General features: G+C 36.7%; 2 protein-coding genes across 3 annotated transcripts; both read right to left on the reverse strand.

The window, feature by feature from the left end:
• Window positions 1-398: 398 nt before the first annotated feature.
• On the reverse strand, window positions 399-12684 carry LOC145638233 (AP-4 complex subunit mu-like). 2 transcript variants are annotated; one of them, XM_081689196.1, is made up of 13 exons: window positions 12485-12684; window positions 7757-7851; window positions 4663-4866; window positions 4269-4385; window positions 4029-4157; window positions 3411-3537; window positions 3203-3306; window positions 2951-3055; window positions 1999-2093; window positions 1686-1773; window positions 1508-1568; window positions 1315-1388; window positions 399-838 (listed from the first exon to the last, which is right to left on the reverse strand). In XM_081689196.1, exons 1-13 carry the CDS (start codon window positions 12540-12542, stop codon window positions 740-742), a joined length of 1356 nt encoding a protein of 451 aa, XP_081545322.1. In that variant the 5' UTR covers window positions 12543-12684; the 3' UTR covers window positions 399-739. The 2 variants fall into 2 exon arrangements, with proteins under 2 accessions (XP_081545322.1, XP_081545323.1); XM_081689197.1 differs by having other exon boundaries at window positions 7753-7851; window positions 12485-12502.
• A 495-nt stretch (window positions 12685-13179) lies between these two features.
• Window positions 13180-14658, reverse strand: LOC145640585 (uncharacterized). The gene has a single exon (XM_081691837.1). The coding sequence runs from the start codon at window positions 14656-14658 to the stop codon at window positions 13180-13182; it is 1479 nt and encodes a 492-aa protein (XP_081547963.1).

The raw sequence follows: 14658 nt of genomic DNA on the forward strand, positions 1-14658 counted from the left end.
CCGATGCCAATTTATACAGATTCAAAACCCAATAGTCAAACAATATCCCTATCTACAGCAAATGGCAATTAAGTATAACCATCCCTCAATATATCTTGTTACTTGTAGATTTCTTGTAGCCCAAACACAAGGTACTGTTAGCTGGTAGTTTACAGAAGCAGTTTTTACAAGCTGCACAGTTAAAAGTGCAAGTGCCAAAACCATCCTTTATTTCAAAAGAATGCTAGGAAGCAGAAACTTATATGGATAGCGACATGCGATAGACGAACAAGGGAAGAAGATATGTATTGGGAAGATTCATGAATACTTGACTGCTAACCCACATATTGATATTGAAACAAGGAACCAGGTCAAATGGTGGTGATGCATTGATCAGCCGACCGATTTAACATTTCAACTCTCGGAAAAATTCCAATATTATTTTGAGTTACTTTGAAAAATTCCAAGAGCAATATCATATCAAAGTATCCCATGAAGATGCAGACATTTTGAATTGAAATGAAAAACAATAATTTCATGAGCTTTCAACCCACTTCAACTGCACACACAAAAACATGTACAATGTCTTACAAAGAAACAACTTTTCTAAAAGCAACGTACTTGATGTAAGTTTTCTAAGCTAGCTCAGCTCTTTTTCTTGACTTTAAAGGCAAGCAACAGAGGCATCGGGTGCAAGTGGATGAGCCTTCAGAATGGAAGATTCTGCGCAGTTGGCTTTCAAACATTGAACACCTATTGATCACATACGAGCCACGTAGGAATTGGCCTGGGTAACATATCTTACCCAGCGGTAAGGATTGTAGGTTTTTGATTTCTTTGCAATCTGCAGGTATTTTACCTGAATAACAAACAATTGAGGGAAACAATTAGAACAGAGAAACAAAAAATTTAGTGCCATTCAAACCATAAAAAAAATTGCACGAGTATCAGAAGGCCCTTCAACTTGGCCCATTATTCGACCTAAAAGATGAGATGGTCTTTTTTAGTTGTTCCCTTGTGACTTATATGCAGTATTCACATACCCCAATTTCACCAGTTATTTTACAGGTGTTATTATGTATCGAGCTTGTCTCAATGTATAATTTCAAATCATCAACATTATATAGAAGTATATATTCAAGGATATTGGCAAACGTGAAAATCAATGTGGAGCAATTAAAAAAAAGGAAAAATCTTTGCCACCCCAAAAGCAGCATCAGTCACATATGTTAGAAACCAACAGCACGGCCAAGCAACAATTAAAAGCATAGCAGAAAAGGCCTATGATTAATGTTCCGAGGAAAGAACTTGCAAACACATGAGCAAAAGTGTTACCTGTAGTCTAGAAGCATTGTACATTGGAATTGTGAAATTCATACTGACAGGTCCAGCCTCCTTTGTTAGGTTCCCTGAAATAAAAAAATGGCACAACTTATCATATTTGCATATATACAAAGCAAAATCTTTAAAAAAAAAAAAAGAGACCATTCAAACACAGAGAAAGCAACTAAAAAGGAAAATTTTCTACCATGCGATTCCTGTGAAAATGTCAGCTTTGCACGTAATGTATGCTCAGCTCCACCAACAATCTGTTGACATTATTTGATTAGCAACTGCAAAGGTTTAGATAAATGTTCTGTACATTGCAACATTCAATTGCTGCACTCCACAACTATGTGGACAAGGAATTAAGAAAATAGCTTCACCTTCTTTAGACTCCATTCCAATCTCTTGTTAGCTTCCTTGAAATCAGCCATCTGTCCTATAGCACCAGGTTCCACATCAAAGCTAACTCTGAAAAGTAGTCAAACCACCAAACACTCAGGCAGAGTCTTTGAAATCATACAAGGTCTAATTTGGTCATCGCATGGCATGCCCAACAGTTTCGTAGTTATGTAAAAGCTTATAAAGTAAGCAGTAACTGGGCTTCAGAAATTAGGTTGCTTAATCAGAAAAGAATAATACTATCTGAAATAATACATTGTTCTGTGCAAGTAAGGATGAAAGCAACATTGATACCTTGAGGTATAACTTGGCAGAGGCATTTGAACTAGAATAGTGTTTGCAGTGGCACTAGAAGGAAACTCAGCGCGTATTTTGATAATTACTTCAGCCTAATCAAGAAATGAAGAAGGCAAACATCAGACAATACAATTAATATAGAACTTATTATGCAAGGCAGTGAAGGCACCCTTGTTACATGACAACACAAATATGAAGCAGATGATAACCACATAACATATGTAAAGACAATCCTCCATCCATTCAAGTCAGAGGAAACCAGACTAAAAAATAGAGAATAAGAATGATATAGACTATGAACAAGAACTTTCACCACTTCACAAATCTACCAACAAATACAACAGAACCACATGTCAAGAATTCTGTCTTTACTGTATGCGCAGGACATTAAAAAAAATGAAAAATATATCCATACGCAAGCATCAGCAATCAGACATTCAAGAAAAAAAGAAGGAAAAAAAAAACCTAGTACAAAACATGATAAATTCAATAAAGTGGATGGATATTCAGCATCTCCACCACACAAAAATAGTGGCGCAAAACTAAATCTAATGTCATAAGAAATACTCTGAAGAAACAAGACAGCCAAACAATCAACATCACGAGGAATGAAACTAGAATGTCATTTCTTGGAAAAAAATGCACAGCTGCTGACCCACTCACAGCACTATACAGGCACATATGCAGAATAACAATTTTTGTAAACCTTTTCATACAAAAATTCATTTCAGAGAAACATAAATAACATGCACAGAACCATGCTATCTCAAGATCAGCCATTGGTGGTTCACCTGCAGTTCTCTACTCCGAGATTCAAAACTTAGAGATGCAATCACAACCATGATCATTTAAACATTCAAATCACAGCCAAAAAGGAGACTGAGTTATCATCTCAGAGAACTAATATTATAGATATTTCACTCAGAAACGAAAGAATAGTATACTCCACCTTGAGGGCTCCAGCTTCTTCAATCAAAGCATTGACACGAAAGGGAGGTTTGAACTCCTGCGTCATACGATAATTCATAACTGAGAATTCACCATCTGAAGGTACCTACAAATATCAGTGTATGAGGTGTCAAAAAAAAAAAAAAAAAAATAAAATAAATAATAAAATTGTATAATTATAATACCCCTGGTAGAATGAGATTCAAAACAAAACTAGAAACAAAGCTGCACAAATCCTTCAAATTTCACTAACCAGACTTAAAGTTCTGTCTAAATCGAAATTATCAAGATGCACAGATTCATGGAAGTTGCAATCATCAAGTATCACTGTACCAGAACCAAGAGAATTACCATATCCTGTAAAACAATGAAAAAAGGAGGGCTTTTAGCATATTAACTTATTAAGTGAGATACATTTGCCACAACTTCACAAATTAAAATTCAAAGAAACTCATAATTACCATATGCTGAATTTCCACCTCTTCCAATTGACACATCCTCATTTAAAGCTAATTTAATTTCTGGATTACCCGTAAGGTAACTTTTCATCTGAATTGTCCCGTCAATTTCTGAAGTTAATATATATCCCTGCAAAGGCAACATTGCAGTTTAAACTTAGAAACATGTAAGCCAAAAAAAAAAAAAAAAAAAAAAAAAAAGAGAGAGAGCAGTTAAAAGCTTTCAACAAATGTAGTATGTGTATCAATTATGATGGCTTAGTATAATGCCAACTTTACAATGACAAAAAGACTATGTCTATAAATCTAGAAGCCCTTCCTTGTACCCTAACCCCTCCCCCTCCCTTTTTTCCAATAGAAAAATACGGAAAACAAGGTAGCAACATTCCAGAACATATTTGAGCCTATTGTTAGCACTTCACATTTCTATATTGGGAATTAAGCACACCCCATATTTGTGCTGATCTGCATGCAAGCTAGCAGCCCTCAAGTATTGTTTTAAACTTCTTTATTATTTCATGGAACTCAAAAAATTATGAAATTTTAGAAGCTTAAAGGCACACATTTCTATATATATATATATATAAAAAAAAATTAGATCAAATAGGGTTAAGTGCTTACACTGGAACTGAAGGTTACACTTATCTTCTCAATGATATCAACAAAAATTTCTTCTCTCTTCCTACCTCCAGGCTCATTTGCAACCACAGACTTCGTCACAGCAGTGCCAGGCATTCTTTTGTTCCCTTGCTATAAACATTCAAACTTATAATAAGCAACAAATAGTGGAGTAGCAAATAGTTTGCAAAGGAAAGAAAAATTTCATTTTTAAAAGACATGATACTATGATTAACCCCATACCATGAAAATGGAAGCAGGACCGAGTGCAGGAACCCGTGCAGCATCAACCACAATTGGTTCATTGAATATATAGGACTTCAATACTTCTGTGGATGTTGTTTGCACATAGCCAAAATCCTGTACAGCGAGTTAATGATTCAGATGCATAGAAGCACATGGTTGTTGACAGCTTTTCATGAAATTAACATCATATCTTTATAAACAAGGTATCATGGCTATTGCACTTACAGTACACGCCAAAAAGATCAAAATCTCGATATACCCAAAGGAAAATAGGAAAAGATGTGAACTTTTTGTATATTCATTCACAGAAACTTCGCAAAAGACTATTTAGCATGTCATGAGGTTGTGTCGAGGTAAAAAAAAAGGGGGAAAAAGTGTAAGGAATACTTACTATGACTTCATCAAGCAACTCATAAACCAGCACAAAATTTCTTCTTAGAGATTCTTCACTTAGAATCCCAAGGTAATCCTTAGTCACACGGGCAATACGCTGAAGGAGCTCCATTATAAGAGAAGGTGATACATTAGCTCTGGTGGTTGCCACAAATAGTAGTCCAACAATCTTCACATGGAAGTAATTCACTCCATCTACATTCTGTTGACAGTATCATGGGATGAGTTGAGATAAGATTTCCTTAATATAATTAAGTTAATTCAATGCCAATCTCAAAACAAATAATAGCAGTGAGACACGAAAGGCAGGAAAACAAAGAGGGGTGGGATTGAGGGATTTTGCACATGATCATATAGCAATGCACTAAAAAATAATTTTCACTGTGGAATTGGATCTCAACTAAACAAAGGGGCTTATAAACCATTAAATACTATAGGGTCCATGTAATTTTAAGAGGGTCATAAGCAATAATAAACATGGTCATTGATGTCAATGGATATGACACACTGGAGTGATAAAACAATATCAATGTATGAAACGGCCTTGTAATAATGCTTAATAATCACCTCAGCTCTCATATTTATGCCACTCACATTGTTCATTCAGTTCAACACCAATGTATGATACTCAAAACCAATGTATGATACTCAAAACCCTAACATCGGTAGATACCGACATACAATTAACATTTCAATTTGGACCAAATCATGTAGTCTTTGCACCTAAACATGTAACCGTGTCCAACAATATGTAACCATGCAACAATAAATCCAAGTCTGAGTAAAATAGTTCTCCATGTGCAGTTTAAAGGCAAACAAGCCTTTGACTTTCAAATGTCCACTGAAAAAATTTTCGACTGAAACTTACTAATCAATAAAAGTAGATATTATAAAAATTTCTAATTGCCATAACCACCACCGCCATAACTCAGATACTTTCATATTGATTAACATGGGCAAGAATTAAGGAATGTATCACACGGGATCACCTCTCAAATATTTGAACAAGATAACTGATAAAGCACCCAAACATATAACATAAAAATGGTAGCATAAAGGTTTCCAAAAGACACTTTAAGCAAAGCACACTATCCTGAGTTAATGGAAAACTAATTCAAGCATGTATAATACTGTAAATATTTCACGGTATGAAAGTGTATCTGGAAATCAGAAACAAAATTTTCCAGATATTCAGAGACATACGCATATTGAGACCCTAGAGCATCAGGTCAAGTCACCCCAAGGTTTGACTTAAGGAATATGCCTGAGCAAGAGGTAGCTAACGGCGCTTTTAAAAAGTCCAGGGGATGACATTTAATTGATAGCAAGTTTCCATAAAAAGGAATAGGACTAAATCAAATAGCCTCCATATTGAAAGACGGGAACCCAATTGTTCAATTGAGGAAGGAAAGCTTGAAAAAGAGACTGAAGAGTAGCTTGCTGAACTAATATCTTTGTGGCTGGTGACAATCCTACTAGGCTAATACTGATCAACTCGATCATTTGAGGCTAATACTGATCAACTCGATCATTTGAGGCTAATACTGATCAACTCGATCATTTGATTTATTGCATGTGGAAGTTTGTTGTGGAACCCTTTTTTTTAGCAATTAAAGTGCTTTTAAACTGTGAAGTTCAAAAAAAAAATGAATAAATAATTGAAGACAGAAATAGTATTCTTCATTTTGAATCGCATTTAATGAATAATTGGCCTATTATGCTGAAGCTACTACAGCTGATTATCAAAGGGGATCCATGTCCATGGTAAGCTCTCCATTGTGGGTATGCTCTCCACGATTGCCATTAAACTGTTGGGTGTGGATAACTTAAACAAATGAAGATTTGGATGAATGCACTACTGAACAGCAGAATTTGTTGGTGTAGGGAATCAAATGGTAGAGCTTTTACGAAAAAGGGAATCTTAATTGGATACTACATTTCTTTAGGTATCGTCAAGCACTGGGCATGACTGCAAAGCATGGGAACCCTTGTAAGGGCTTCTAAACCTAATAGAATGAAGAATACAATTGTGTGGGCAAAAAAAACAGAAGGCAAAAAACCCCAAGGCACTATAACTAAGAGTAGGGTTTGGGTCATATAACAACAACATGAATAATCCCTGATTCCCAGTCATTGGGGAGCGACTAGCAGTTCTCCCAAACCCTACTCTTAGTTATAGTGGATGACTTCTACGAGGGTGATTGAAAGCCTTACTACCTAGTGGTTATTATGTGAACTTTTGTTAAACTTTGGTTTCCAATTGAGGTTATTCTGCCTCAACAGTTGTTATGAGTACTCTAAGCCTTTGGATATAAATAAATCCCTATATCCTGTTTTGGTTGTTTAGTGGACTAGCTTCAATCTATTTTATCGCGTTAAATTGAGTTTTAAAGTATTTTATTTAAGTAACATTATTTTCGTCTTGACCGCTATGTCTCTAGTTCTAAATGGACAGGGTGTTACAATTTGTTTAAAACAAGAGCTAAATTACAGCTTCATGCATGCTCAAACAAGCATAGGAAAGAACAACCTACTTGTAACAAAATGGTTAGGATTATTGGGAAGAGATGTGATTGGAGTAAAGAGGTATATGGAGACCAAGAGAGACGAAGAATGATACATTAATCCTTTTAAATATGATCTGTGCCTATCTTGAGTTAATTGTATAATGTATAAACAGACATGAGCAAGGTAATATTGTGCCACAATTTATAAGTAGATATATAAGGTGCTGACTGGTAATAAGTAAAAATTATTGGAAGCTGATTGATAGGGGGCCCTATCAGCCTGGAAGAATGATACAATATGCACGTATATACGTATATGACACTCATATTCACATGAGTCGAAGATTTACTAGTCTTGCTTTGCAATTATAATGGACTAGCTCAATTTGGCTCATTATACTGTACTACTTGTACAGCTATACTACTTATACAGCTATGCGTGCGTGTCTGTGTGTGTGTAGAGCACAAAAAAAATGTCCCAACCAAAACTAGACACCCTCTATTTGATGCACCATATGACCATAATTTTTCACAAAATCAAATTATTATTGGGGGAGGGGAGAGAAGGAGAAAAAGAATACCTACAAAGACAGGAGGTGCCTCCTCTTCGCCATCTTCCTTCCAAAATTTAACTTTACGGAAGAAGATCTCAGTACTTCCCTTTGGCACATCCCCACGATCTGTGTAAACATACATATGAAAGCACAACATCAATATATATCTACATGAATTGACAAACAAAGGTTCTTTTGCATGCCATAATCACAGCACAGTTACAGTATCAGTTACAACTAGGCAGACTTAATTTTATTTAGAAGAAAAATATACTCCGTATCTCCTGTCCCAAAGGAATCCTCCTGTCAATAATTTTTGGTCAGCAGTCTACCCTACATAATCTCTTGCTACTTTAATAGATATAAAAAATAATTTTGGGAGGACCTAGACGAGGTGGTGCAGGGTGTCCACCACTCAGAGAAGTTATATATTGGAGGGGATCTAAATGGGCACGTTGGGGCGAGCCGAGATGGCTATGAGAGTGTCCATGGAGGCTTTGGGTATGGGCAGAGGGACGCCGGTGGTGAAGCTATTATGGATTTTGCCCAATCATATGATTTAATTTTGGCTAATACTTGGTTTAAGAAGAGGGATTCACACTTGATAACTTTTCGGAATGGAGCAAATGCAACTCAAATAGACTTCCTGCTCACAAGGAGCATAGATAGACAAAGTTGCATAAACTGTAAGGTTATCCCAGGGGAGAGTGTGGTCACCCAACACCGGCTATTGGTAATGACTATTCGTCTGAAAGAGAAGGCGAAGAAAAAAGTTAGACAAGAAGAACCAAGGATAAGATGGTGGACCCTAAGGGATGCAAAAACTAAGGTTTTTACAGAAAAGGTAATTGAAGAAGCGGATTGGGATGGAGAGGTGGATCCGGACATGACTTGGTTACGAATGAAGAACTGTTTCCTAAGAGTGGCCAAAGAGGTCTTAGGGGAAGTAAGGGGAAGAACTTCGGTACAGAGAGATACTTCGTGGTGGAATGAAGAGGTGAAAGCAGTAATTAAGCAAAAAAGGGAATGCTATCAAGCCTTAGGAAAATGTAGGAGTGATGAAACCTTTGCAGCGTATAAGGAGGCTAAGAGCAAGGCAAAGGCAGCTGTTCGCCAAGCAAAAGAAAAGGCATATCAGGAGGTTTATGAAAAGCTTGATTCCAAGGAGGGAGAAAGGATCATTTATAAGATGGCAAAGAGAAGACAAGAGGCAAGGAAGGATATTGGCATGGTGAAGTGTGTCAAAGATAAGAACCAAATGGTCCTAGTGCAAGAGGAGGGCATCAAGGACAGGTGGAAGGGGTACTTCGATGAATTATTTAATGGAAGTAATGGAGTTGTGATAGGAGATACCTCTATGAGTGATGAAGAAATCAACATGGAGTATGTGCGAAGGATTAGGAGAGTAGAGGTGGAGATTGCACTGAGGAAGATGAAACCTAAGAAGGCGGTTGGCCCTGATGGGGTACCGATAGAGGTGTGGAGGTGTTTGGGTAAGATTGGTATTGATTGGTTAACAAACCTTTTCAACAAGATATGGACGGCTACAAGGATCCCACAAGATTGGAGGAAGAGCACCTTGGTCCCGGTTTATAAAAACAAAGGAGACGCTCAAGATTGTTCTAACTATCGAGGAATTAAGCTTATGAGCCATACTATGAAGTTGTGGGAAAGGGTGATTGAACAAAGGTTGAGGGCATGCACAAGCATTTCAGATAACCAATTTGGTTTTATGCCTGGGAGATCTACTATGGAGGCAATCCATTTGATAAGACAAATGATGGAGTTTTATAGGGTAAAGAAGAAAGATCTTCATATGGTCTTTATTGATTTAGAGAAAGCATATGACAAGGTGCCAAGAGAGATACTTTGGTGGGCAATGTTGAAGAAAGGTATCCCACGAAGGTATGTAGACCTAGTTAAGGATATGTATCGGGATGTGTCAACAAATGTGAGGACATGCGGAGGGTTGACAAAAGATTTCCCTATTACAATCGGATTGCATCAAGGGTCTGCATTAAGCCCTTTTCTTTTTGCAACGGTTCTAGATGAATTAACTAGACCAATTCAAGATGAGGTTCCATGGTGTATGCTGTTCGCAGATGATATCGTTTTGGTGGATGAGACTAAGGATGGGGTTAATGTCAAGTTGGAGCAATGGAGGCAAAGGTTGGAATCTAGAGGGTTTAAGCTAAGTCGGAGTAAGACTGAATATTTGGTATGTCGTTTTGGCACTCAGAGGGGGACAAGCAATGAAGTGGTGAGTTTGGATGGAAAGGATTTGACCATGAGTGAATGTTTTAAGTACCTAGGGTCGATCATCCAGAAGAATGGTGACATTGATCAAGACGTGACCCACAGGATTAAGTCAGGGTGGCTTAAATGGAGAGCGGCCACGGGAGTGTTATGCGACCGCAGCATTCCCTTAAAGTTGAAGGGAAAATTCTACAGGACTGCCATAAGACCAGTGTTGCTCTATGGTACAGAATGTTGGGCTTCTAAGAAAGAGCATATTAAAAAGATGGAGGTTACGGAAATGCGCATGTTAAGGTGGATGTGTGGAAACACTTTAAGAGATAGAATCAGAAATGAGGTTATTCGCAAGAAAGTAGGTGTGGCGGACATTGTAGATAAATTAAGGGAAAATCGTCTGCGTTGGTTTGGACATGTAAGACGGAGACCCGAGGGTGCACCGGTGCGAAGAGTGGAAGAGTGGGACCATGGAGGGATTAAACGAGGAAGAGGGAGACCAAAGATGACTTGGTTGGAAGGAGTGAGGAAGGATATGAAGTGCATGGATTTACGTGAGGATGAAGTTTTGGATCGTAAGGGATGGAGGAGAAAGATTTATGTTGATGACTACACGGAATAATCAAATTTGGTTCATGTTAGCCGACCCCACTTTTGGGATTAAGGCTTTGATTGATTGATTGATTGATTGATTGAAAAAAAAAAACCTCTCCCACGAATATTTGAGGCCCATTGATTATTAATTAACTTTTCTCCTGATCACATCAATTATTTTACTCTCACATTTAATATCCCTTACTACTTTTTCTCTTTATATTGACTTCCAATTTCAAAAAGGACATGCAAATGCCCCGTCCTACAATCAATATATGTGATGATACCTTGCCAGAAGACAGGGGAAGACTGAGAAAACAATACATTGGTGAGCAATAACAGGATTAACAAATCAAAGCACTGGAAGAAATTTACAGCCAAATTTAGGAATTAGTGGATTATAGCCATTATCAAGCATGTGATTTGAAGTTGGCCTGTTGGAGCATGAAGAGCCATGGAAAAAGAGACAAATAAGATGGAATGCTCCAAGTCTCAGAAGACTAAGTTTATTTATAAAGCAAGATGAGGCCCCAAATCTAGGTTGCAACTTAAACTTGACCAAAGGAAAAAGAAAAAAGAAACTTGTCATGTAAATATTACCATTCTAACAACAGTTACCAAGCACAGTGATACTTTACCGACCATGTAATTAATGCAATACAAATCCAAGACATGTAATTAATGCAGACACATGATACTTAACCGACCATAATAGCATCCATAACTCCATATAAAGAGCGTGTTTCTTAGTTAATAGCATATTTCCTTATGCAATTCAATGGGTATTAGGTTGATTTTGCTACTTGGGTCCCTTAATTACATTGACTGATGTAAACTTTTTGTTGTCTATGTGACAGCTGAACATCTTCAAGCCAAGAAAATAGAAAACGAGTGATGAGAAATCACAAAGGCTGTCTTCCAAGGAGATAAATAAAGAAGCTTAGCAATAGAAAAAAGAGCACTATCATCCCAAGCCACACAAGACATCCGTATTTCACACAAATAAATAAACCGATAAACTTTTTGGTTGGTAAGACCAAAAGCCTAAGTGCCTAACTGTTAAACCATGTATTTCAAAGACTGATATGAACTGAACAGCTGAACCTTATATATTCCAAAAAGTTAACCCAAATCCTATTGTTCCGAACTCACCAGATAAATCATGAAAGAAAGTAAATATAACTTCAGGATGTAAGTGTATCGAAAATTTCGAACTATCTAGATCACAAGGGGGAATGAACAGATGTTGAGACACTATGTTCCCAAACTTCTCATACTACCTAATCTACTATTATCTCTCAAGAAGCATCCAAATTCAAACCTATGCCAAATTATTTCCTTAAGTGCACAAGTGTAAAACTTGATCCTTTATGAATGATCACAAAGAGCCTCGGATCATTAACATCAACTCGTTACGCATAAATAAAACCCAAATAATCTTTCACTAAAAACCATCTACTAATGACTCTCCGAAACCTCGATGCAATCATCCAAAATCAACTTCTCGCATCACAATACACACAATGCATGACAAAAGGACGCTTCTTACCACATCACACTGAAATCTATCCGCTAAATCTGAACCACTTGACTAATCAATTGAACAACAGACTGATCAACCAAATTCGAGCAATTCTTCTTCATTAAATATCATAGAATAACTCAATCAATCAGCTTAACCACAATATAAATAACAATTCCGCAAATGCAGAAATCAATTATAATCACAATCCATAAAAAAAATTCGGATTACATCAATCAAAATTAAAAACCATCAAAGTCTATTAGAAATCGATTAGGTCGTAGAAACTTACAATAATATAACACAAAAATTCACAAGTAAATCACAGATCTTAGATTAAATTCAATTAAAATTGACTGATTAACAGATCTAGAAGAGGAGAGAGAAAGTTACAATCTCGAAAGACGATGTTATCGCCTCGCTGAGAGAGTACGAAGAACTGTGAGATCATTATCGTCGCTTTGAATCTCAACAATCTGAATTTCTTGTTGTAATCTGGTATCTGCTGTTAAAGACTGTAATTTGATGAGCTTCTTCTTCCCCTCGTCTTATTTGGGTTTAGGGGACTGTGTAAGACGAAGTAAATTTGTATCCACTTGAGAGCATACACAATGGTTGCCCAACCCCACCTTGGTTATTGATTATTTTATTATTTTATCCATCTTCCACCTCACTTATAACCACTCTTATAACCATTTAATAACCAATGTATGCCAATAGTTAACCATAATATTTTGGTTATACATTTTCTCTCTCCTACTTTTACCCAACCCCACCACACAATTTATTACTTAAATTCTATTATTATTAAATAATGCATTTGGTAATAATCATTCAAAATTAATAATTATTTATTAGCATACATTAATTAGATAAAATCTCAAAAATTTAAAAATAATGCAATTTTGATATTAATTAGTACGTAATTAGTCGTTAATTAAGACAAACAATAATTGTAACCCTACTACATTCCACAATAATAAAAATCATACATATATATTCTATCAAATGACAAAAGTCTTTGAAAGATAATAACGAACCGCGAACAAGTACAAACACAATGATATAATATTGCGATTACACATCTATTAATGCATATTATTGTCCCTACTTTGAACACCGAATTTGAGCCACATATGTTCAACTAAGTCTTTCTTCAATGCTTTATGCATAGCTTCATCACGAACACGTGCTCTATTAGACATGTAAGTTTCCAAACTTGCAATTCGGTTGTTGCTATTTTGGAACTGAAAAGGCTCTTCATTATTTTCATTACTTGAAGACGCATTTGTAGCTTGATCATATTCATTTGGATCGTAATACGTTTTATATGTATCTCTTTCATCCTCAACAATCATATTGTGCATAATAATACACGCTATCATTATTTTTCCTAACATTGATGCGTCACGAGCTAGCGCTGGATTCCGTATTATTGCAAAACGAGCTTGTAATACTCCAAAAGCACGCTCAACATCCTTTCGTTTAGCTTCTTGTACTTTGGCAAATAGACCTTCTTTTTCATTTTGTGGTAGTGATATTGTAGGAATGAATGCCGCCCATTTAGGATATATACCATCAGTGAGATAATATCCCATATTGTATGTGCGACCATTCACAACATAGTTAATAGAGGGTGCACAACCTTCAAAAACATCATTAAACAATGGGGATCTATCAAGAACATTAATATCATTACGACTACCTGGTGTCCCAAAAAAGGCATGCCAGATCCAAAGATCATATGATGCCACAGCTTCCAAGATTAATGTGGGTTTACCTGGTCTTCCAGAAAACATACCTTTTAATCGAAGTGGACAGTTTTTCCACCTCCAATGCATACAATCAATAGAACCTAACATGCCAGGAAATCCACGACGTTCACCAATCCTTAGTAGTCTTACTAGATCTTCTTCATTGGGCTTTCGAAGGTATTCATCACTAAAGTAAGAGACTATTCCTTCCACAAAATGCTGAAGTGAATCTCTTGCAAGAGATGCACTAATCCGAATGTAGTCATCCACATAATCAACGGAGGTGCCATAAGCTATTAGTCTCATAGCCGCGGTGCATTTTTGTAATGCAGAGGCACCAAATCTTCCTGTAGCATCTTGTCTTTGCTGGAAGGAGGGATGACGTTCTTCTAAAGTTTGCTTAATTCGGAGAAATATATGTTTGTTCATGCGAAATCTCCGACGAAATAATTGTGGAGGGAACACAGGATGGTCGGTAAAGTAGTCATTCCATAAACGACTGTGTCCATCCTCACGATCCCTTGGAACGGGAACCCTTGGTGGCCTTGGCACTTGATTAAACATTTGATATACTTCAACTGGATTGGACATAAAAACTTCATCCATCATTCGATCGAACTGGCGATTGGCTTGCCTTCGTCTTTCATATCGTTGGGTTTGGCTATTTTCTGAATTGGAAGAGGAATTAGAAGAGTTGGAGCTATCGTCAGATGACATGTTTTTAAAACCAAATTTGATATGAGAATGGAAGGTAGAAGTATAATAGGGGGAAATGGATGGTTGTTCAAGGGAATCCCACTCTGATGTATCCAT

The sequence above is a fragment of the Chenopodium album genome, chromosome 7 (assembly GCF_948465745.1).
Source record: "Chenopodium album chromosome 7, dcCheAlbu1.1, whole genome shotgun sequence".
Classification (NCBI taxonomy): Eukaryota; Viridiplantae; Streptophyta; class Magnoliopsida; order Caryophyllales; family Amaranthaceae; genus Chenopodium; species Chenopodium album.